Source organism: Lissotriton helveticus, chromosome 1_1 (genome assembly GCF_964261635.1).
Source record: "Lissotriton helveticus chromosome 1_1, aLisHel1.1, whole genome shotgun sequence".
Classification (NCBI taxonomy): Eukaryota; Metazoa; Chordata; class Amphibia; order Caudata; family Salamandridae; genus Lissotriton; species Lissotriton helveticus.
Window position 1 is genome coordinate 959,620,102 of NC_136057.1, and position 26,190 is coordinate 959,646,291.

The 26,190-nt window shown below is 43.5% G+C and overlaps 1 protein-coding gene across 1 annotated transcript in view; it reads right to left on the reverse strand.

Moving 5' to 3' along the window:
• ITIH2 (inter-alpha-trypsin inhibitor heavy chain 2) overlaps positions 1-26,190 on the reverse strand; it is a 325,176-nt gene that overhangs the window by 52,451 nt on the left and 246,535 nt on the right. The window contains exon 16 of the mRNA XM_078677093.1: positions 6,125-6,295. Within this exon, the coding sequence (XP_078533219.1) occupies positions 6,125-6,295 (171 nt within the window). The remainder of the gene's footprint in view (positions 1-6,124; positions 6,296-26,190) is intronic.

Genomic DNA, 26,190 nt, shown 5'->3' on the forward strand with positions numbered 1-26,190 from the left:
CAGAATTTACAATTATCTTATCAACAATGATTTCTGCGTATTCATTTTCATGAACTCATTTGTTAATAAAATTTATATTTTTCATTCACCCTCATGCCAAATTTATCAGTGTATACTTGAAGAGTGGATGGGTGTTGGACTTGGCCCTTTTGGCAGGTTCACCACTAAACTTTTAGCTTTTTAAGGTGACTAGTTGTTTTTGACTTCTGCGCACTTTAACACTGTGTCCCAGTGTAAAGTGCGTGCGCAGTCTGAGTGCGTGTGGTGAGATTGGTCTGCCCTCCCATAGGAATGCATGGGGAATGTGTGTGTCCATGGTAGTTCCTGATGTGTGGGGAGTGCAGGGGCGAGTTTGGTATGTGTGAACTCGTGAGATTAAATGCTGCGCGATGGTGTGCGCAGATTTAATGTGTCTGGTGTGGAAGTGCCACTTCTAGAAGTTGCCATGTCTGTGTAGTAAATGTGAATTGACTGTCTGGCTTGTGATTGGCTGGAGCTGGCTGGTGTGCCTGGCTCCAGGAATCAGGATGGGTTTGCCCCGGTGGTGAATGGAGAGATCTGCATGTTGATGGGAGGGAAGAGTGCACCTGGGACCTGAATAGGGCTGGGCCTTCCCTCCACAATGCTGGCTCCGCCCCCTGTGGTGCGTCTGATGTCCCTAGCCTGTCCTGTGAATGGGGCGAGGGGCTGAGCACAACAAAGTGCTCCAAAACCAGTTGCATCTGGTTTCCCCTTAACACTGACTCTTGAGACAAAGAAAATGTATGTATAAAAAGGGGCTGTGACCCCTTGTAAAGTGTTCACTCTGATCCTGACTTAAGGGGGGGCCTGCTGCTGCTGCTGGGCGCCAGGAGGAACTGCCACTGGGGACTGCCTCCCTGCTGGAGGGCAGAGTGAGCTGGCCCCTGGGCCCAGCCTTTGCCCCCCTGCATTCCTAAAGGAACTTGTCCTGGACTTGAACCTTTGACTTTTTGTAGCGCCTGGAAGCGCTTTATTTGCATCCTGAGAGGGGCAGAGCTTCTAATTCCCCCTGAAATGAAATGAAATGATTACGCACTTGTATAGCGGGAGAGGTGTGGCGCCGCGGCCAGGGCGACTGACGCTGGAATCTGGGGATCAGGGTTCGATCCCCGGCTCCGGCGGCAGGTTAGCCCAGCACCATGTGACTCTGGGCAATAGCTCGCTTAATCTTCCCGACGGCCCCCAGCGCCTAGAGACCCTAACGGGTGATTGTGCGCTTTACAAATGTGGATTATTATTATTATAGCGCACGACTACCCGTAGGCATCTCGGCACTTGTACGAATACCGCCAGGGAACCCTTCCTGGCCTTTCCCTGTGAGTAGCCCACTCTTGGGAACCACCAGGGTGAAGTCAGGCATCCTCAGCGTTGTTGGGGCCGTTGTAGAGATTAAGCAAGCTATTGCCCAGAGGTGCAGAGTGGGACTCATGATTAGAATAGGCACCGAGGCGAGAATTATCAGGTCCGAGGAAATTGAGCCCGAGACCCACCGAGGCGGGAATTGAACCCTGGTCCCGGCCAGACTACTGCATCAGGGTCTGCCGCTCTAACCATTGAGCCACACTTCTCTACAGCACGGAGCTGTGATCAATTTACAGAGGGAACCCCCGGCGTGGGGATACCCTGCAAGGGCTTTGATCCAGCGGATGCCTACCCCACAATTTGGGCTGATTTTAGGCGCGGGAGCCCACCCCGCGTATTTGCCGTGCTTTGTACGCCTGACGGGTGCCCACCCCGCCAGGGACTTTGCCAGTTTGTGCCTCGCTGGTGCCCACCTCTGCCCACATCTGCCATTTTTGATGGTTGTCTTTGGTTACGGGTGCCCACCCTGTCTTGTATCTTGATACCGGGAGCCTTCCCCGTATTTATTCCCGAAGTAAACACCGCTGCCGGCCCGGGAGTCCCAGGAGCACCGCGCCGGCTCCCCGCTGACGTCAGAGGGGAGCCGCGCTGCGATTGGTGCTCGCACCGGGAGTTGCCCGGCAACAGAAGAAGCCAAAACCGCGAGCCGACGGGAGCCCACCCCGCACTCCGGTGCGGGAGAGAAAGATGAGGAAGTGCCTCTACATGCGGAGGAGGACGGGAGCCCACCCCGCCTCCTCAAGAGACTGCCCGGAGCCTCACCGGCTCCATGGAAGGCCCAGTCCCGGAAGAGGGACCGGGCGAAGGTAGAGCCCCGCATGGAAAGGCGAAGCCTGGCGGGAGCCTACCCCGCTCTGGCAAGTGGACCAAAGACCCCAGAGACTTCGCTGCCCCCTGTGCAGCTTCCGCTGGTGCCGCGTCAGACAGCCCCGGTAAGTGAGGCAGGGCTGAGGGGGCGCCGCGAGATCAAGTGTTGTGCCTGATCGAGGCACCAGTCAAATTGCCCCTCAGAGTGGCCCAGTCTTGCTGCGGGCCGCTCCAACATTGTGGTGGCATAGCTGTACTTAGAGCCCACGAGGCTCCATCGTGTTTTGGCGGTACTTATTTATTTATTTATTTATTTAGTTTCTTATATCGCGCAAGAATCGACCCCGGTCGGGGTATCTCCGCGCTTTGCTCGCCAGGATGGTGGAGGGTGAACTTTGCAGGTGAGCTAGATTCTTAGTAGCTCAACTAAGGCCAGTTATTCCTCTAGGAACAGGTTAGTTTTAAGCATTTTCCTAAAGGATAGATGGTTTGAGATTTGTCTGAGACTGAAGGGCAGGTTATTCCACAGGGTCGGCCCCACAAGGGAAAGGGCGCGGCCGCCTTGTCTGGTCTTTTTAATGAGAGGGGGTTTTAGTAGCAAATGATTGCTTGAATGCAGAGAACGCTCTGGTTTATAAAGTTGTAGCTTTTGGGTCAGGTACTTGGGGCCATTTCCAAAAAGACATTTATGAACGGTACAACAGATTTTAAATTTAACACGTTGCCGTATTGGGAGCCAGTGAAGTTCTCTCAGTAGGGGCCTGGAAGGGGTTCTTGTGGGAGCGTTCAGAATCAGTCTTGCCGCTGTATTCTGGACCACCTGTAGCCGATTTATGGCATCCTTGTTAGCTAATATCAGGAGCCCATTACAGTCGTCTAATCTTTGGTGGTAGAGCGGCCCCTGATGGCAGCGGGCCGCTCCCACGTTGCTCAGCAGTGTTGGCAGTAGAGCCCCCGAGGTTCCCAAGGTAATTTCAGCATTTCTTGGTTCTTCAGAGCCCACGAGGCTCCAGCGTGGTTTGGAGCATATTTGTTTTAGAGCCCACGTGGCTCCCACGAGTGCTTCAGGGCATTTTGCTGATTGAGGAGCCCCAGAGGAGAGCCAGGAGGCACGCTGGTGCCAGGCTCAATTTCCACAGCTGTCCAGCACTTAGTGGGCAGCTGCAATGTTTAGGTGGTGCCCTGCGCATTGCTGCATTTGCAGCTTGTAGCCCGGACATTCTGGACTAAAGGCATTTGAGCCCCACGATAGGCCAGTTGGCCTGGGGTCAGTACCTACTGTGAGGCTGCGCAAGGTGACCGGTGATTTGTGGATATGTTGATCGTTACCTGATGCATAATGTGATATATGCATAATATGCAATGCCTTTATGCCTGTGTTACCTCTAACTGTGATTTCATGATTAGGTTATTTTGCCTAGTATAGGTTATACTAGGGAGTTTGTTACCCTGCGTGATATATGCCTAAGGTGGTTAGGATTGTGTAGTGTGGACCTACCTTTTACCAGTGGTTACTGGTTGTGTTCTACAATTGTTATTTTGTGCTACAGTTGTTCTAAGTGCTAGTTCTACTAAGTGCTGATTCTGACAGTGGCCCACGTGGCCCTGTCCTGTGTAAATAATTCCCTGTAAATATTTCCCAGTGCCAGTTGGCACCGTGTATCTGTATGATTATGATCTAATGTGTTTATTGTAATACAAAGGCTATTTTTATATATAACCTTGTGTGGAGTTCCTTTTTGTGGTGTGTCTAGTGTGTCGCTGCTGTGTGAGTGTGTTGCGCAAACGCTTTACACATTGCCTCCGGGATAAGCCTGACTGCTCGTGCCAAGCTACCAAGGGGGTGAGCAGGGGTTATCTTGGCGTGTAACTCCCTTGCCCTGACTAAAGTGGTGGTTTCTGCCTGGCTTTGGCGCAAGCCTTAGCCAAACAGAAATCCCATTTCTAACAATGGGTATGATTAATATTAGATTTTTCTGACTTATTACTGCCAGCATGCACGCTGTCTGTAGGGAAAACCTACATAACCCAGACATTTTTAAAAACTAGACACATTTTACCTGATAAAAATGTATCCTCACTTGTGTGGTTGGGCTTGGCACCTGTGACATGAAAGGGGCCAAAACGCAGTGTGGCGACATCAACAATAGGAATAGCTGGCTTAATTGGGCCCAGGCTTTGCCACTACCTAGGGAACCTACTGAACCCAGACATTTCTGAAAGTAGCTGCCACCGTTTTTTGTTTTTCTAATGCCATATGAGAAATCATCTGTTATATCGATAAAGACATTTGTTATTTGGGATGTCGTGTGTGAAGTGAATTTAATATGTTTTGAGGTTTTGTGTAGATGTGTGAGAAGTCACAAATGTTTGAGCTGCTCAATTTCACAATTAAAACCATGCCAAATTAGTGAACCACAACTCTGGTCCGGTTCAAAAACATAAAGAGAAGAGATTGGGGCTGAAAAAGGGCCTGAGCTGCAATGGTAAATTTCCTGCTGCTACATTTGAATTGGAGCAGCAACTCCTTATGTTTTCCTATCAGCTGTACCTTGCTTTATCTGCTTTACTTGCTTCGGTACAAACAGCTGCAACTTGTAGGGACAGGTGGAGAAAATGAAGCAGTCTAGCAGTGTACATTGTGTTTTCCCACTACCACTAGGAAAGCAAAGAAGATAGGGGCATATTTACAAGCTTGTATTGCCACCGGACCATCACTTTTTTTTTGTTTCTATGTGTGCTGCATTGTGCAGCACACATAGAAACAGCAAAACGCCATGTATAATTGTTTATATGCAAGAATGTGTCCCTTTCTGCACATAAACAATCATTAAAAAAATTATGAGTTACAACTTCTATGTGTGCTGCACAAAGCAGCACACATATTAGTTACAAATCACCATTTATGATTGCTTATGTGCTGGAAGAGACACCTTCCTGCACATAACAATAATTCCTGCAAAGCAGGCACCCTTTCACTATGGTGCAAGGGTGCCTGCGCTGGCGCTAGGCAGCTAAATTTAGCACCAGTGCAGGGAGAAAGGCAGGACTGCACCTCATTTTGTATATATATGGTGCAGCCCTGCTTTTCTAAGGTGACAGAGTGCGGTGTTAACCTTCTTGGCTTAACGCCACTCCGCCACTTTAGTTGTAAATATGCCCCATAAATCTCTGCAGGTCTCTGAAGGACTTAAGGCAGCAGGGATGGGTGTAGTGTAACTAGGCTAACATCAAGCAAATAAAAAAAAAATCATACTTCGTTGTGAATTGAAAATCTGAAATTCCCTTATGAGGGTGTAACTAAAACTTTGCCCTTCCTTGGTTTTGTGGCTTATAGCAGCAATGTTACTGACTGTAAATATTGTATCCCTGCACTAAACAGAACCTTAATTTATCCCTATGTTTTTTCATTAATATATATCAAATCTGTTTATCAAGGAGAGGAAGCACAACGACCTGTAGCGGCCCATATAGGGCGTGCTGCCGGGCGGTGATGTTGGGTGGAGGAGGGGGCAGGGTGGGGGTAGAAAACACTCGCATACGGATGAATGCAGGTAAGTAGTCATTTAAATCAATAAAATGAATTCTGTTGCGCTGCCTGCATCGCATTTGGTGAGGCAGGGTGCGCAACGAAATTCGTTTTATTGATTTAAATGTCTACTTACCTGCATTCATCCGCATTCCGGTGTTTACTACCCCCCACCCTGCCCCTCTCCCGCCCAACGTCACCGCCCGGCAGCATGCCCTATACGGGCCACTACGGACAATGACTTGCAGACACCTTGTACTAGCATTTGATTAGTATGAGTAGCACTACTTTTTCACATACCAATAACAATTTTTCTTTGTTGTCCATCGATGAGCACAAATTGAAAGGAAAAACATGATTTCATGATAGAAAAAGAAAACACATTTAGATAAAATAGATGCCTACCATTAGTTGTCGTTTGTGTGAGAGGCACAGGATTCTCAGTTGTATCAATTGGAATCATATCTGTAGGACCCTTCAGAAGTTGATGGGGCGTAGTTGGTTGCATTGGTGATAATGTTGGAAAAGGTTGAGGTGTATATCCAGGGTTAAACTTTGTCCCAACTATTGAGGTAGCTGTAATGAAAATTATACATATTTCAGTTATAAATCAAAATCTTATATTCACTGTGGATGATCACAATGTGCAGATCACTTATTCCAGTCCATATTTTGAACTGTTCCATAAACCACACAGTAGAAACGTATTTCAGCCTACATGAATTGTATCGATATGCCCATCTTTTTCAAGATGAGCACTCAAGAGGACACTAGGGAAAATGTTATAGGTACATGAAGCTAAATAGTAATAATAATGGCTGGTGCCATTTATGAAATGCAAAGACTGGCTCTGTCAATCAGGAGGCTTAGAATGCTGGCATTTTTTTGGTGTGCCTGTATTCCTGAGGTCAGTGATAGGGACAACTCACTTCTTGGTCTGTGGTGGGGTTACAATATATTCATTACTATCAATTTTAGTAGTAGTAATATTGTTACTTGAAATATTTTTTTATTGTTTTAAAGATTATTAATACAATAATCTACATACACATGTTTCTGAACAAATTTACCTTTAATTGTACTGCATGTCAGTCCAAGACAGAATAAGCAAGTGCATGATGTTTACATACCTGGCTAATGTTTTTCTAACCCAGCTTGGGAAATGTGCACATAAGGGCCTATTCACAAACTGCACTTTGCAATGCACTTAGTAGTGCTGCAATAGTACTACTTAAGTACTGCAAATGCTATTTGCAAGCCTACATGCAAAGACCTCCGCGTCTCCTATATTTTCTATGTAGAGTTCTTTGCCCCAGTTGCGGAGGTCTCTACACATGCAGGCATACGTTTTGTTAAAAATGTAAGAGGGACCTTCGCAAAGGCTGAAATATGGGGAATTCTCATTGTAAAATGGGAGGGAAGCGAGCATTAAGCAGAAGGTATGTGGAAGGGTTAAGGTGGGTTTAGGGATTGACATGCAAATACCAGCACCTACCAAAAAAAGGGAAAGTCTATTGCTAATCACAAACTGCACTTCCAAAGTTACAACAGCCAAAATAGGCCCATGGGAGTCAATCATGTACTCCATCCCATCATTTAAGTAAGTCCAGCACCCCACTTGGCCACTCACTTGCACTGCAAAACTCCCTCAAATAACGGAGACAGGGGTGTAATACCTGTTAGGAAATACTGTTAAAAATACCTATTTTGAATTTCAAATTACACACATACAGACCCACACATACATAATATATATTTAGTATTAAAAGTAATATTCAATGTAATTTTTTTATTTAACCAATTAATATTGAAATTTGGTATGAAAGTAATGAAATCAAACTTTCCAACTTTTAATAAAACGAATTCTTAAGTTTGAATTCCCTTTACTAAACTATAATAAAATATTGAAAGGATAGTGAAGATGGTTTCTTTAAGATATTTTATAAAAAAATAATCATAAATATAATTAATATTTATTAAGCACTTAAATTGAGTTCTAGATTAGTCATGATTATTTCATGTTATTTACATTTTTATTTCACATTAAAATATGTTTATTATTTTTTAATAAAATTACAATTATTATTATCTCTCTGCTTAAACATTGTGAGATCTGATGGGGTGGAGTCATATACGTCTACACCTCACAGTAAATTTGAAACCTCCATGTGGCTGCACTCAAACCAGGACTGGCACTCACCTCTTCATGAGCACTTCAGTGGAGCACAGAAAGTACTGATGGCCAAACTTGTTTGGCCATCACGTTCCTAGACCAGTCTCTTCTAAGCTGGCCAGCAAACAGCATATTACTGCAAGGGTCATCCTCATCCCGAACCATTATATTCAAAACAACCTCCATGTGGCCACACTCACAACAATACTGGCACTCAACAATAGCCTTTATCAGACCACAACATTGAAAGGGCTACTGAGTCTGATTTCACCTGAAACCCTTTATATTGCTACTTTACTTAAAAAAGAACTCAGAAATAAACTGAAAAGAACAAAGAATAAAGTGAATTTATAGTTAGGTCTGTTAATTTTATCTTACTTTAGAAAAACTCAGAAATCCATTGAAAAAAAATGAAGGTTAAAGAAAAGTTAAAGTGACATTATAGGCAGGTGAAAATACCAGTCAAAACAATGTTTTAAAAAAAAACCCACTGAAATCCATCAGTTTTAGGGAAATATTTAATTGAAGTAAATATAACTCGTTCCTTCCTCAGGTACTGCTTAAGATCCTCATTGTTGACATCTCAAATGGCATCAATGACAACATCACTGGATGTCTGAACATGTAAGGGTGGAAGATAATAATGACCTTCATTTTCGCACCACACATTTTAGTGAAAAACACTGTAGTGACAGAAACCAACTCACTTAGTTTGTAGTAGAACAGATCCCCACCAATAACAAAGGGGGAACTAGGGTACTTACCTTCAGAAGCAAAGAATCCAGGTATTTTATTGATATGGAAACCAGGGTCTCATCGGGATGGAATAATAAGGAAGAACTGAGGGCACACCAATACCATTGAGGAATTTGTTTTGGTTCTTGATTATGTCTTGTGCCTGAAAAGATTGTTTTCATTTGTATAACATTTTTACCTTTTTGATTCAGGAGGAAAGGCTGGGAATCTTGCCTGAGATATGGTGAAATCCTTGTGGTTGGGGTCCACTACCCTTTTCCTCAGATCCAATCCGGGGTCCTGAAATATTTCGTCAGAAAGAAATTTGATTTCTCTGTGTTTATAAGCCCCTAGATGGATGCACATGCCTGCAATATGTTCTGTCACATAATGAACCGTGTTTTACCCACTTGTGTTTTTTCCTCAAATCCATTCCAGGGTACTGAAATATTTCTTCAGAAAGAAATGTGATTTCTCTGTGTTTATAAGCCCCTAGGTGGATGCACATGCCTGCAATATGTTCTGTCACATAATGTACCATTTTTTACCCACTTGTGTTGCAATTTAGATTACTCTCACTTTCATGATCATTTTATATTTGATTATTTGATTTATTCAACTTCCATTGTCCACTGAGAGTGAACTATTTATTTGAAAACTCTTGTATATCGTTGGACTATTTACATTGTGGGAACTTGAGGTGTGTAATGACATCTGAATCAGTTTGATTGTGGGTATAGGGTTATTCATTTCTTAATGTTAGTCTTAGAATGATTAATTATATAGACCTCCTTTAATATGAATAGGACTGTTCTGGCTGCAACATTTTGGAGGTTTTGTGCCCAATAAACCTGTTTTTCAACCAAAATCTCCCCTGAGTGAGTGCTTTCAGAGCTTGTTGGATTGAGAATTTGTCAGACTGACGCACAACTCCAGACAGAGTGCTCCATCTCTTCACGCATCTTTTAAAGAAAGCCCCTGGTGGGGAAAATCCCGGGGCATATCAAAAATAAAGGAATGGGGTGCATGGGTCTCACTACCAGGATTTAATGAAAACCTGGGGGCCACGACCTCCTGGCATATTTGTTTTAAATTATGCTGGTGTGCCCACACAGCAACCCGCTTACCTGGGACCCCCAACTACCCAGGGCTTTGAAAACTCTGAAGGGGGTGCGCAGACCCCCCCTGAACCCATCGGGACCACCACCTTCCTAGGAATCACTTATAAATGGAGCAAGGTTGCCACACAGACCTCATCTGCACTCCAGGGACCACCACCTCCCCAGGGCAAAAATGTTAATTAAAGAGGGAGGGGGCACCCATGTTGGTTTTGGCTCCTGGAGACCACCACCTCCCCGGGGTGGCCCAATAAAGTTAAAGAAGGGGGCCACGGGCCCCCCTGAAGCCAGTAATGACAGTGGAGACCACCACCCCTATGGCCAGGTCATACTATGTCCTGGGTTGGCTACTCATGGTACATAGCAGTTTGCTCCGACTTGACGGGAGCTTTGACAGTGAACCGTGTGCCCGCTTGCTGAGAGCTGAGGTGTCCTCTGTTTCCCTGCCCTCAGAGATGTGGGCAGGGAAACAGAGGACAATTGCTTTGATACACAGGGAGCGGAATGTTTAGCAGCTCCTGTGTGTCAAAGCAATGCCGACTCGAGGGGGGGGAGCCAGGAGGGACCATGGGGCATTTAGGCTGCCCCCGTGGTCCCCAACGAAGATGTTGGCACCCAGGGCCAAAATCGTCCCGGGGATGGGGGCCAAGTGACATAATAATTAAAAAAAGGCTGGGCCCCGATGGATGAGTTCCCCGGGTCCGAAATCAAATTACAAATTGAAAAAAGGAAATTACAAATTGAAAAAAGGAAATTACAAATTGAAAAAAGAAACAGCTGGGATGGGGTCCCAGGAGCTGAAGTCGGCCTGAGAGGGGGGCCGCATGGACCCCATACACCATTCCTAAAAGGCCCTGGGGGAGGTGTCCACAGGGTCGAAATTGACACAGGGAAGGGGGGCACATGCCCCCCCTTCCTTCTAAGAGCAATACATTTGAAAAGACAAATGACTGCCGGCAAGTCGCCGGAGTCCCCGGCCCCTTTCACCACCACTCTGCAAACGTGCCTCCTAGCACACTACTAGATTGGGGATGTAGTCTTCCTGGTTCCTGAGGGTCTTAAGGGACCAACTACTCCTCATGTTATACAAAGAATAGTCTGAGCACTCAATGTTACCTCTAGTAAGTCCCACAAAGTGGGATTGCTGAGAGATTATCAGAGGCCCCACCCCTTTCTCCGCCACTATGCAAACATGCCTCTGGCACACTACGGGTTCGGGGATGGAGCCCGCTTGGATGCTGAGTGTCCTTGGGGGTCAACAAGCCCTCCGGTTACCTCCACTAAGTTCCAAACAGAGGGTCGGCTGAGAGGTCGTCGGAGGCCACGCCCCCTTTCTCCACCGTCTGAAAACGTGTCTCTTGGGGCACTACTGGTTGGGGATGAAATCCCTTTTACTGATGATGGCCCTTGGTGGCCACAAGCCCTCCTGTTACCTCCAGTAAGTCCCACACAGCGGAATTGCTGAGAGGTCACCTCCACCACTCTGGTGCACTACTGGCTGGGGGATGAAGTCCCCTTGGATTCTGAGGATCATTGGGGGCCAAGAATCCTCCTGCTACCTGCAGCAACGACCACACATAACGGTTACTAAGGGGTCTTTCAAGCCACACCCCCTTTCTCACCACTCCGGAAACATGCCTCCTCACACCATACTGGTTGGGGGATGAAGTCCCCTTGGATGCTGAGGGTTCTTCAGGGCCAAGAACCCTTCGTGTTACCTCCAGAAGGTCCCACACTGCGGAATTGCTGAGAGCTGGTCGGAGGCCGCCCCCCACTCTGCAAACGCAACTCCTGGTGCACTACTGGTTGGGGATGAATAGGATTGTCAGCATAGTTACTATTCCATAAAATACAAAGGGAGAAAGCATGTTATAATGCTAAATAGAAACAGGTTAAATATATACCTATATTTCACCCTCCCTTGCTAGCAGGTTATTGTATAACTACAGAAGGTCTCTTAGGCTGGCATAGGCGACCCCATACCTCAAGGATTTGCAGCAGTGAATCACATCCGGTTCTGCACAAGCTCTCAGCATACAAATGTTCTCCAAATGTGTTCAATCATGCCTACACAGTGCATTATTAAAGGCGCCAGTATCTGAGGTGGCCACAGCTGCATATGTGTTATGTTTAGAACGTGCGCCGATCAGTTCGAACAACAACCACAGTGTTGAAATAACCTTGAAGGCCTCGTCAGTCACTGTTCAGACTAAGCTCACAAAGCATGTCTAGCGGTGTAGAAAAACAAGTTATTCTCATGTGAAGCAAAACACTCTGCCCAAACTCTAAACAATTAATAAAGTGTGTGCCGTGTGCAAAAGACAGCAGAAAGGCAAAATGGCGTTTACACTTCCAACAAGCTCATGCTAACTTAACACTGTGTGAATGTAAGGCTCAGCCCCACTACACCCTCCCTTGATCGGAGCACGGATAAGAAGGGGGCAAATTTGGAACGCAGAGTTCAAGTTCGAGAGTTTGAATCAAGTTCAAATCGCCACAATGGAAAAACGGGAGCAAACGCCAAATTTTGAAAATACTTCAAATCAATAATCACTTTTTGGGCACAGTGAAGTCAATGGGCCTGTAAAAAAGAAAAATAGAAATAAAAAAAAAGCCGAGGTCCAACATGTGACGTCGGTCGTGAAAGAGAGAGAAGAGGAAATGCATCTCACTCCAACAGTGTATATGCACAGTATGTTGCAAGAGCCTCCAGCAGGAAGTCATTGTTCTCATCTGAAAACATTTCAGCCATCCAATTCAGTAATGGGAATGAACAGGCATGTTCCTCAATAACCGGAGCCTCTAGTACCATCAGAGGACAACTTGGGTGTTCTTCAACATAACTGCGTGCCAAGAAGTCATGCGCCGCTGCAAAAACATTTCAACGACCGAGTACTCCATACATTGCTGCAAAGGCCATAATCCCGCCGCCAGAACAAAGCAATTCATGAGCAACTAAGGGGCTCATCAGGTGATCATAATCCGCTTTGGGAGACACCATATTGCAGAGACACAAATACAGAGCCCATTCAAAATCGCAGCTCAGGCAATGAAAGACAGGCTGGAAGCATGTGAAAAAGGAAATTCGAAACGATAATCCATAAGCTGCACTCAATGTAGCCAGAGGCAATGCTTCATAGTAATCAAGCATTCGGTTGCAGAGCAGCAACAGCCGGGGAAGATTGTCTCATAACACAGGATGTGCATCCATTTCTAAATAAACAAATTAACAGAAGCACTCCGGCGACCAGAGCGAGCATCAAGGGAAATCCACCAAACAGGCTGGAAAAGATCGAATGAAAAAATTTCGGGAACACACCAAATATAGTTTGGAAAGAAGTCGCAAGGCCACTACTAACAATTTTAAAAAATTGGGCCAGCCCTGTTGTCGAGGAAACATTAAAGATAGTGTGAATTAACTCCCCGAAATGCAAGGGCAAATCCGTATTTAATAAAGCATGCACCTCTGTGCGGGTGTTTGCCAGGTGAAGGACAAATGTTTCACGAGCAGATGCAAGGGCGACTTCTTTCCGGGACAAAAGAGCTCTTATTCGACTCATCTTGTTGAACTCTGCTTTCAAGGTCGGAATCGACGGCCAGATGGAAACATCCAGTTTCCCATGTGGAGGAGGAAACATTAAGTTTTTACAACAAACTACACATTGGGAGACCGTAACGATGTAAGGAATTCCAGGTAACATCCCACAACAATCTTCATTATTTGAAAGTAAATAACTACCGTTTGCAAGTAATGTGAACGTGGGTGTGATAGCAGGCATTGGTGTACCCTTTAAAACACAGGCTAAATTTGGCGCATTCTGGTTGCATGAGCCATGCAATTGGATACCGTCCTACACACTAACGAGTGATCTGGTGTTGTTGTGCAATCCTCACCATTCAAATAAACCTCTTTTCCCTCCCTCAGGCACCTATAAGTAAATGGTAGTGACCAAGCTTCATGGAGATAAGCGGTACCCAGAGGTCCATACCTTCCAATAGCATAGTACTTCATGCAAGCTTCGAATTTGAACAAAGGGAAAGGTAACGTTATTAACCCATGGATAAGCCACACAGCAGAATTTGTTTCGGCCACAGAAAACGGCAAAGGTTCTACCTTTTCAATATGTATCATAGAAAAAGTTTCATCTTTCATAGACATAAATCGTTGCTTGCCAGCCAAATTAAAAGGGGCAAATAAAGATGACGTGTTCATGTAGTGCCAAGGCACTTTTCCTGCCTTTAACGTCTGCAAAATCCATGCAAATTGCATAATGGAACGCAAATGATTTTGACCATGGTACAAAACAACAACAGAAGAAACAATATTATCTAAAGTGTAAATGCGGGAAGAAAGCGTGTTAATGCTGTTATCTACAACTGCCAGCACATTTTCTAAATTTGCTTGATCTATAGCTCTTAAGCGGGAAGCAGCCTCAATCTGGGACAGTTTCCAAAAATTTGTTGTAAATAGCATATATCCACCTTTTGGATCTACCGGAAGCAGGGCCCTTGATAAAATCATTTAAATCAACATCGTCAGTCAATTTAGACAAATGAAGCTTAACTGACGCTAAAGTGGAGTGTTTGAGCCAATTCTGACACAGCTTGCCAACGGAATAGGTAGTTACAGTATGGTCAGTCTCAAAACGGGGATCTACCCTAACCTGTGTGTAGCAGGGGGCTAAACCCAGAAAATGATGTTGGCAGGAATCTGCACTATTGTGCCACAACAACCAACCCTTAGGATCCAAACTGGATATGTTAAAAGTAGAATTCAGCAATAGGGTCTGTAATTCCCTGATAGAAAAACTGGTATTATTATCCCAACCGGGGTACTCTTCCAATTCTGGAAAAAAAGGAGCATTACATTTTTTAGTAGTAGCCAATCCAAAGCAGGTTGTTTGTGAAATAGTCAAATTCAAAAACAACATATGGTTTGGGATGAGACATGGACGATGCAAAGCCTCAGTGCTTTGCACTTCCAACTTCTAGAACCCCAAACAGATTTAAGATCAATAGTATCTTTTCACAGTTCATAGCCCCCAATAGCCAATTGGTCCAATTGGTCAAGAAAGGACTTGGAATATAATAATTTTGTGTGGGTAAGTCTAACTTTGGAATTGGACTTTTCAGTCATCTGAAAATAAAATGCATTGGGGTTGGACTGATTAAAATCAGTAAAGTGGATGAATCTCTTTAAAACAGAACTGGAGCTGCCTTCAACAGGAGCGGGGCAATGTTCCCAATGCGTATAATTAAACATATTCCTCCTGGTGTTTGCCTTATGCAGGTAGTGATTGACATAGTGCTGGTAACAGAACAAATCACCATAATTTGCCGAATATAAATATAAATCTTCAGCATCAAAAGCAGCATAATATTTCAAATCTGAAAACAAAGCCTCTATGGCTTGAACATCCCAATCTTCAGAGCGTATATTTTGTTTAATCACATCCCCCATGGACACTCTTAGGACATTCGATACATTTATAACCTCTGTGGGACCATGGATTTGAAATTTTACAGCATCCCATACAATCCCATCTAAAACGGGCCAAGCAGTAATGTTTAAAAAACTTAGGTCCCTCTTCAATCTGTGTGATGAGGAATGGGGTTCCAATGTTCCAATAATATGTCGAATAGCAGTCCTCTCTTCAACGTATTGTCCATTCACAAGACGGAAAAAATACACCACAAATCCAACTGACATGAACCAAAAAATTGAAAAAAGCACCAACCAAATGTAAATCCAAGGAGGAATCAAAAAATGTTTTTTAAACCATGTTCCAAAAACAGATTTTTGAAGGGGACTTCGATGTGGTAGAGATTAGTGTCAAATGAAAATCTGGACTCAGTTGCCAAACAGGTTTGTAAATCGGGCATCGATAAGTCTGTGGGGTAAGTATACTCAGTATCACCAAGATGATCATCGGGTGGTGTATTCAATAAAGAACTTGAAACAGCAGGCATCTCGATGGCAATGTCAGGGCTGTTGTTAGGAGCCGGAGCCAAAACATAATTTCTCAGTATAGACGGACAAGAGACTGCAGGTGTCATACTAAGAAGAATCGGCCACTCTGTGTAATTTGACATGGTCAATGGAGATATACCTTTTTTCCTTCCAACCTGGAAGTGGAGCTAAAATGACTGTTCTAGTGCCCTGCACACCAAGTACAGGAACTGGAGCTCGATATGAGGGACCAAATTATTTCTTGTTCTCGATCGTCTCTCGAACCAGTTCTCCAACTCGGGGTAGCCAGCCAACTACCGGAATCTGCAATGCAGCATCAGATGTAGAGGACAGGTGTTCCTTTGCAAGACTGTCTCTCGTCTCTTGTAGATTCTGCAAAACATCACAATGTTCATCGACGTCAAAGGGGGCAGCTGCCACCGTCTGGTCTAGATCTTCAAGGTCCGGGACGAACATTTTGATACCAAAGAGCATCTCGTATGGGGTCCGCCCACCCAGAAAATTTCTAGGGAGATTATTAAGTGCATGCTGTACGCTATTGAGATGGGCTAGCCAGTTCCTGCCTGTACCTATAACCCGGGCTGTCAATGACTGCTTTAAGTCTTGGTTAATTCGTTCCACAACACTATTACCCTCAGGTCTGTATGGAGACGAAAATTTTACTTGGACCCCCAATGAACTCATGGCATCCTTGTACGCCTTAGAGGCGAATACTGGACCCTGGTTCGAATGGAAGGTGCCACACTCAAAAATTCCCACAAAGATACGCAAGTCTCTTATGACAGTACGTGAATCAGCACTTCGGTGTGGCCACACCCATACAAAGCGCGTGCAAGAATCAACTGCAACTAATATGTACTTGTACACAGTATCAGAGGGAAAAGGACCGCAGTGATCTAAATATCACAACCAAGTGGTCTATTAGAAATGTACAACTGTGTCTGTGGTGGACGCGCAGCAGTCGAAGGCTTTATCTGCTGACTAATGTCACATTGAAGGACATAATCACGCGTCTGTTTGTACAGACCCCGCCACCAGAAACGTTGTTGTAACTGAGATACAGTAGCCGAAACGCCTTCATGCGCGGACGCAACACCCTCGTGGGCAGCTGTAATCAGTGTGGACCTGCGGTCCGTGTTGGAAATCAATCTGTCACCAACGTCCGGTATTTTCACATAAGTGATAAGAATACTTTGAAGGAAATCCAGTAGGATATTTACTTCCCTTCTCAGTAGCGGCAATTGCTGCCAAGATGTCACCATCAATCTTACTTTTGGAACGTGTAACTGCTGTAACCAAATTTGTCGAAACTGCTGTCTTCACGGCCTCATCGGCCAAACTATTGCCAACAGCGTGAACTCCCAAACGTTGATGACCAAGAGTATGAATTACATACACGAGTGGCAGTTGCTCTTTAAGTTCAGCCACTCGAACCCAGATCATTTTATGTTTTATTGTGCTACCTTTGGAATCACGAAAGTCATTCTGAGACCAAAAGAACAGGTTTTCATTGTAAGACTGAACACAGTGGTAAGAGTCACTCACAATAGGAGTAGTCACACCAGGGTCTGCGTACTACAATGCAAGCATCAGAGCACGGAGCTCTGTCAATTGGGCGGTACAGTCCCCTAACGTCTGCGTATGTACGACATCGGACTTGAATTTACCGTTCACAATGGTACCAACCACAATGGCACAAGCTGAGACGTATGCGTGCTTAGACCCATGCGCAACTTGCGTTGAACCATCAGTGTAAATGATACAATGGAAATCCTCCAAAGGCCGCATAGTCAACGGGGCAGGATGAACAAATTCATACTGCAAAAACTCCTGAGACTGTAAGGGGGCGTCAAAAATGAACGTGACATCCGGAGACGTCAATGATGATGCCCATTGTATGCACCGTGGGTGCAAAGCTTTAGAATTAGGTACATTGGCTTTCGTCACTGCCTCCAAGGCAGGATACGGTGTAACAACCAACATGCGTTTTCCGTGTGACAGTGCGCGTTGCTTCAGAATCGCCATTTGCACTGCTGTCAAAACTTTTTCCACAGTGGAAAACCACATTTCATCCGAAGTGTACAAGTGTGACTTGTAAGCGATAGGTACTGTATCACCTTCGTTAAAAGTAAGGTATGTGAAACCCACCGCCCCAGGGATGATTCTTATCACCAGGTTGGTGTGGTTATCACGAGTCAGTAAGAATTTAGATTCTAGAAGATCAGCCTGCAAAGATTGCAAAATGGCTGAATGTTCAGGCAGCGAGCACGATTTGGTAAAAGTTGGTTGTATCAAAGCATATAATGGCTTGATACGCTGGGCATATTCGGGAATGTATGTACGCCCAAAATTCAAAAATACCAGCAAGGATTGCAATTTCTTCAGTGTTGTAGGAGCATGCAATTGTGCGCATTTCTACCGAAGTGAGGAGTCAATCCTCGACCTTCATTGTTGAGCTCATAGACCTGGAACAACACTGTGTACTCTGCAATGTGTGACTTCGCAAAGTTTAATTTGTAACCGAAGTCCGCAAAATTACGAATTATGCGGTCAACGCCCATATTTTGTCATCTGTGAGATAAATGTCATCCACACACGAACACGTATCTGGGTCGATTCTCTCTAAAAGAGAGACAATACGGGCAGCATACACACCTGGACTATTCTTATAGCCCATTGCCAAATGTTTACATTTCTGTGTGCCACCACTGGTGAAAATGGTCCTTTGAATACTTAAATCCAAAAGGTTGTGAGCAAAAAAAAACATTGGATATGTCAAGGGTGGTTTTAAACCTTTTACGCACAAGACCATCCACTAGGGCAGAGCCGTGGGTATTCTGTACTGCACAGGTACGGCAATGCGAGTTTAAATGCCGGTAATCCAATATCAAACGATACGAACCATCAGGCTTGGTTACAGTAAAAAGAGGGTTATTCATCGGAGACACACAAGTTTCAATTAAGCCTTGATATTCCAATTGTTCAAGGATTCCGGCCACGGAAGCGTTCGCTTCACGCCGCATGAGATATTGAGATTGAGGCTGTGGCATAGACCGTAAGGGAATCTCATGGTGGGAGGAAAATGTATCCCAACCACAGTGAGTACGGTACAAAGCAGGCGCAAGGTACTAGCCCACTCTTCTGCAAAATTCAGCGCATGCTCCTTAGACATTGTGTGCGCAAAACTAGGGAGGATTACCTCCTCCCCTCGGAGCTGTGAGAACAAAAGGTGGGGGCCAGTCAGCCTCCGCTAACAAAATGTCATAGGTAGTTGTAAGATTTTTCCAAAATACCTCTTTTATGCTACGTAGTATGTCACCTTCAATTAAAAGGTCACTTTCAAAAAGCCTATCAGGGGGAGCTACTCTAGTATCTGCTGTCTCAACAACAATGAATTGGTCAGTCGCTGTCACCTTCAGTAGAGGACGCAGTGAGGTTCCGTGAATTCTGAACCCGTGTTTGATGTCCTGGTTCCGTTACGATTTTTGGTAGCAGTGAACCGTAACTAATGAGTTCAGCAAGTACGAGTGTTTCCGCCATGTTGCTCACAAGGATTCACTGGGTATTTGAGGATTCCATTGCAAACCATAGTTCTCATTCCGTGTAAGGCAGCCATTTTGTGGTTGCCCTCACATAGGCCGATGACTGCGGCTAAATGAGTTTTCTTAAAGACCTATGCCCTTTAGCTGAGGTACGCGCTGACTTTTGAATGAACCAAGTGAACTGACCTCGTTGCCTGAAGCTGACCTTGATGAACTGGTTTCCCTCGCCCGGTAGCTGATCAAGATTAAGGATCAGAGCACAGGACGGTACACAGTCAAAATATCGAGTTCTAAATATCGACCTACCAAAATATCGTGTTTGAAATTTCGAAGGTCATGAATATCGATGTCAAGAATATCGTTGGACAGAATATCGATCCTAAGGTAAGTAATATCGAATTTATTTATATCGATGTAAGTAATATCAAAGTTAGTAATATCGATAGCATATATATCGATGTAACTAATTTCGATGTCACTAATATCGATGTAACTAATTTCGATGTCACTAATATCAATATTTGTATTATTTTTATGTTTTTTATTATGTATGTGTTATATGTATTTGTTAAGTATTTAAATTAATTTATATTATATGTGTATTTTTTTTATATATTAATAAATTAATTTTTAAGTAAATTATATGTTTTAGTACCGGAGCGGGTTGTGGGTTTATAGGGGAATAGGATGGGAAGTAATTTAATTGTAAATAATTAAAGATTATTTTATGTGTAAATAATTATTAATTTAATTATTAATTATTAATTATTAATTGGCAATTAATAATTTGAATTGATAAAATAATTATTTAATTGGTAATTAATGTTAATTTTTATTAAATGTTATGTTTTAGTATCAGAGCGGGTTGTGGGTTTATAGGAGAATAGGGTGGGAAGTGATTTTATTGTAATTAATTAATTATTTTAAGGTATAATTAAATTTGTAAATATTTATTAATTGGCAATTAATTATTGTAATTGATAAATTAATTATTTAATTGGTAATTATTGTTAATTTTTATTAAATGTGATGTTTTAGTATTGGAGCGTGTTGTAGTTTTATAGGGGTATTGGGTGGGAAGTAATTTAATTGTAAATATTTAAATATTTAAACAATTTTACTGATAATTAATGTATGAATTAATTATTAATTGGCAAATTAATTTTAAACATAATAAATTTATTTAAATGGGAATTAATATTTTTAAATCTTAATTATTTTTTAATAACTAGAAAAATTCATTAATTAATTGGTAAACTGTTATAAATATTTTTTATATTTTGTATATTGTTTCCTAAATTTTATTTGTAAATTAAATTTAATGTATTTTTAATTTTTATGATAAATAGTTATTTTTATTATTTTCATTATTTGGTGAGTAATATTTAATTATTATTATTTAATGGTGTTTATTGTTAATTTATTGTCAATTATTTATTTTAAATTTCATTGGTTTTATTAATTAGTAATTGTATTTTATTGATGTTGATGTATTTAAATTATTATTTATACATTATTTCAAATAAAAGAATAATTTATAAGTATGTTAAAATAAAATTCTACGCTATTAAACGCTTTCCCTGGTGTTGCACCCTTTGGAGTGGGAATAGTAATTTTTGCCCAACCGCTATCCAACGTTTTCCCTACTGTTGCACTCTCTGGAGTGGAAATAGTAATTTTTCCCCCTATGCTATCCAAATGTTTCCTTACTGTTGCACTCTTTGGAGTTGGAATAGTAATTTTACCCCTATGCTATCCAACGCTTTCTCTACTGTTGCACTCACTGGAGTGGAAATAGTAATTTTTACCCACCCGCTATCCAACGCTTTCCCTACTGTTGCACTCTCTGGAGTGGGAATAGTAATTTTTACCCACCCGGTATCCAACGCTTTCCCTACTGTTGCATTCTATGGAGTGGGAATAGTAATTTTTCCCCCTACGCTATCCAACTCTTTCCCTACTGTAGCACTCTTTGGAGTTGGAATAGTAATTGTTGCCTGTACGCTATCAAACGCTTTCCCTACTGTTGCACTCACTGGAGTGGGAATAGTAATTTTTACCCACCCGCTATCCAATGCTTTCCATACTGTTGCACCCACTGGAGTGGGAATAGTAATTTTTACCCATCCGCTATCCAACGCTTTCCCTACTGTTGCACTCTTTGTAGTGGGAATAGTAATTTTTACCCACCCGCTATCCAACGCTTTCCCTACTGTTGTACTCTCTGGAGCGGGAATAGTAATTTTTCCCCCTACGCTATCCAACTCTTTCCCTACTGTTGCACTCTTTGGAGTTGGAATAGTAATTTTACCCCTATGCTATCCAATGCTTTCCCTACTGTGGCACCCACTGGAGTGGGAATAGTAATTTTTACCCACCCGCTATCCAACGCTTTCCCTACTGTTGCACTCTCTGGAGTGGGAATAGTAATTGTTCCCCCTACGCTATCCAACTCTTTCCCTACTGTTCCACTCTTTGGAGTTGGAATAGTAATTTTACCCCTACGCTATCCAACGCTTTCCCTACTGTTGCACCCACTGGAGTGGGAATAGTAATTTTTACCCATCCGCTATCCAACGCTTTCCCTACTGTTGCACTCTCTGGAGTGGGAATAGTAATTTTTCCCCCTACGCTATCCAACTCTTTCCCTACTGTTCCACTCTTTGGAGTTGTAATAGTAATTTTACCCCTACGCTATCCAACTCTTTCCCTACTGTCGCACCCTCTGGAGTTGGAATAGTAATTTTTACCCGTACGCTATCCAACGCTTTCCCTACTGTTGCACTCTCTGGAGTGGGAATAGTAATTTTTACCCACCCTCTATCCAACGCTTTCCCTACTGTTGCACTCACTGGAGTGGGAATAGTAATTTTTACCCACCTGCTATCCAACGCTTTACCTACTGTTGCACTCACTGGAGTGGGAATAGTAATTTTTACCCACCCGCTATCCAACGCTTTCCCTATTGCTGCACTCTCTGGAGTGGGAATTGTAATTTTTCACCCTACGCTATACAACTGTTTCCCTACTGTTGCACTCTTTGGAGTTGAAATAGTAATTTTACCCCTATGCTATCCAAAGATTTCCCTACTGTTGCACCCTCTGGAGTTGGAATAGTAATTTTTACCCGTACGCTATCCAACACTTTCCCTATTGTTGCACTCATTGGAGTGGGAATAGTAATTTTTCCCCCTACGCTATCCAACGCTTTCCCTACTATTGCAGTTACTGGAGTGGGAATAGTAATTTTTACCCTTACGCTATCCAACGCTTTCCCTACTGGTGCACCCTTTGGAGTTTGAATAGTAATTTTTACCCTTACGCTATCCAATAATATTTATATTTATTTATGTATTTAATATGTTACATAATGTTGTATTTAATTAATTTTTAAAATATTGAAAGTATATTTAATTGTTGTTATTTATTAAATAGAATTATTTATTATTATTTAAGTTATTATTTTATGAGTGTTGATGTATTTTTAATTTATAGTATTTGTTAATATTTTTAATTAATTTAATAAATATATATATCTTAATTAAGTATATATTATATATTGTATGTTTAATTTTAATTAAATGTTTAATATTAAATATGTATTATTTATTCATTTTAAACATTATAACAACATTTTAAATAAGTTTTAATTATATATAAGTATAATTTATTTAATTTAACTTTTTTTTAACTGAAAAAAACAATATTTTTAATTACGATATTTTTAACATCGATATTTTATTTTCGATATTTTTGTACTTACCATGTTGTAGATAGGGTGTCGATATACTTGCTTTCGATATTCCAGCGCCGATATTTTGTCTGTCGATATTTGCATTCTCTATATTCTGTCATAGATTCCACAGGACATCGTAAAGTTTTATTGCACACAAATATGCCTTATCCTACTTCTACCTGTTTTCCTTTTCTCTCTTTATGGTCTATTTATGATATGGGTCGTGGCCTCCTTGTTATGGGTTTGTTTGGCCCGTCTAAAGAAGAATGTTGGGTTTGACCGATGATTGATCATGGGCTGAGCAACTGAAAAGTGGGTTTTACTGTCATGTGATATCTTTGGTGTGAATACATGTGATTGGACAGTTTGTAAATATTAGGTATTTGTCTGGAATGTGAGTTTTGGCATAAAAAGGGATGACTTGCTTTGTAAAATTGAACAGTCTCCTGAGAACTCATACCGTGATGATTTCTAGGACTTCTGTTACTGGCTGCAGTCAATAAATTCGTCGTCACCACGAAGAGTCCCGTGTCTCTGTATTCTAAGAAAGGTGAACCCTGAAGACTTTGTGCGTGGTCCTGGCGCCGCCGGGTCCTAAATAACCCAGTTCTTCAGTTGGCGCCCAACGCGGGGCGACATCAAGCGGTACCGGTCCAAGCCTGAAGATTGTGAGGAGCTTCGGGAGGAAATTCTGGACGAGGGCCCCCACTCCATCGACCCCGGTATGTCGAACGTGGACTGAAGGTCTTTGCTGCGAGGTTTCCCGCTTTCTAAACGGCTACGAAGGACCGCTGCCCTGACTGTCGCCCTGTCTTGGACCCCCCTTTGTGCAGCTTTGTAAGGCGAGACGATAGACAGGTCTTCTGGTGACGTGACAGATACCTTAGTTAAGTATACGTGGGTCGCTCCCAGTTCTTTGTTGTTCTTTTATTTTTTGGTTCTTTGAATACTTAGGGCCCCATTAGGATGACGGGTGGACATTGTCCGCCCGCCACCCTATCGTAGAACGGGACCGCCCGCCATAAGGGCGGGGGTCCCGTGGGGGGAATTAGGATGTGCCCGCCACTGTGGCGGGCACATCCTGTAGTTTAAGCATTGTGGCGGGCGGTGCACTCTGCACCGCCCGCCACAATGCTAAAAATGCTTTTTCGCATTTGCATATGCAAAGCGGCAGGCACCGCGCGGTGCCTGCCACTTTGCATATGCAAATGTGGGTGGGTACCATAGGTACCCCCCAGTCCTCCCCCACCTCTGCCCACACCAGGGGTGCCCGCAGGGGCCCCCCCGCAGCTAACACCGCCTGCCTTTTAGTGGCGGCATTGCCGCCGCGGAAAGGCACCTGTGTCTCAGCATCGTAATATGGCTGGCGGTGTCCATTGGACACCGCCACCATATTATTCCCTTTCCGCCGCGGTCGCAAGGCGACCGGGGCGGAAAAGCGGCGGACGGTTTTTTCGTCCGCCGCGGCCCCCCCCCCGCCATATTAATATGGCGGGGGGAATGCGGGTTAGGGTGTCGGGTGGATTGCCTCCGCCAGGCCAGCGGTGGCCACCGCCAGCCTGGCGGAGGCAATCCGCCCGTCATCATAATGGACCCCTTCGTTTTTGGGTCTTTGATTTGGGTATTGCAATTTCCAAAGCCGAGGGATTCCTATATTTGCGAGACTATTGTTGCAGATAATCCCTTGAAGTTTGAAGCTAGATTAGTGAGCGAAGATGCCTAGTCTTAGCAAAATTAGGAGAATATTTTGTTGTGGTTGTAACAAGGATTCCCGATTGGAGGATTCATGTCCGATACCTCCTTTTGGAACACCGACTTATGAGCTCTATTCTAAACACGGCATGGGCTCCATTACGTTCAATAAAGTATGGATCCGTTATACTAGAAAAGATGGGGTTTTACGATGGCCCCAATATGGTAGTTTTGAAACTGAGATTTTAGATAATTTAGAAACGAAATTGTTTAGAAAGAAAGCCCGGCCGGCGATGTTTGACTCCTTTCGCCAGACAACGAGAAATCAAACAAGCTAAAAAAGATAAGAGAGAAAAGGGGTTGTCGATAATGCAAGCTGCCAAGCAGTTTAAAGAGGATGAAGAAGATAAAGCAATTGAGGTGTCAGATAGGCAACATAATATGGCTATTGATAAATGTTATCCAGCATTGCCACCTCTCCTTGAGAATGCGACAAAGGACCCTGAAAAGGACCCTTTAATGTTGCATCTATTGAGATTACCACCCCCTTATGCACAGAGTGCTACGGCACCTCCTCCGCCTCTAGTTGTTCCACCTCCTGGTCCTGCTCCACAGCCAGCTCATCCCCAGTTGGTTTCTCCTCCTACGGCGCAGCCTCCTCTGGGGCCGCCGACTTTGCTAACAGTTCTGCCTCAAACTTCTCCATCTTACTCTCCTGTAGCTTCGATTTCTCTCCCTACTACTGCTACGTTTCTATCACCTCAAAATACTTTGTCTCCTGTCCTTATGACAGCTTCTCCTTCTGCTCGACAAAGAATGACTGATACTGTTACTGGTCTTTTGTCTCCTTTCTTTGGGTCTTTGAGTACGACCCCTGTTTCTGCACGTAAACAATTACGTAGCCAGCTTCCTGGTCCCGAAGAACGGGCCGTGTTAGACCTTTTGGCTCACAGGTGGATTTCGAATGTTTCAAGGTATAATTTAGAGTCAGTTATGGATGTCTTCCTGCAGTGGGAAGCACCCAAGCAGAGATATGTGTTTGATGTAATGTGTACTTTCATCCATGAGGAATGGGCAGATAGTGATTTGGGTTCAGTCCCGGTAGAATTACTAAATGTCCAGTCTGAGTTTGCGAAAGGGACGATAGTAGGTCCCGGAGTTGAAGATGCGGTTGCGATGGTGCTTGCGTTCAGGAGTGATTTCCCTTCTCAGCGACTGTTTGAGTCTGATCCTTCCGTTAGGAGAAAAGTGAGACAGTATCCAATGAGAGAAGTTCCTCCAGTATGGCGCGATGCGGTAGCTGCTGGAGCGAATAATGTTCCCCCAGCTATACCCGCACATTTTCAGAGAGTATGGGTACATGTGCCATGAAAGAGAGTAGAAGTTTTGGCCCTTAAGCAGTCTTTACCTGATCCCCGTAAGAATCCAGCTGGCTATTACAAAGAATTGTCCCAGACAGTTGACGCATGCATCATGAACTTAGCCGACATAGGTATGCTGTTGG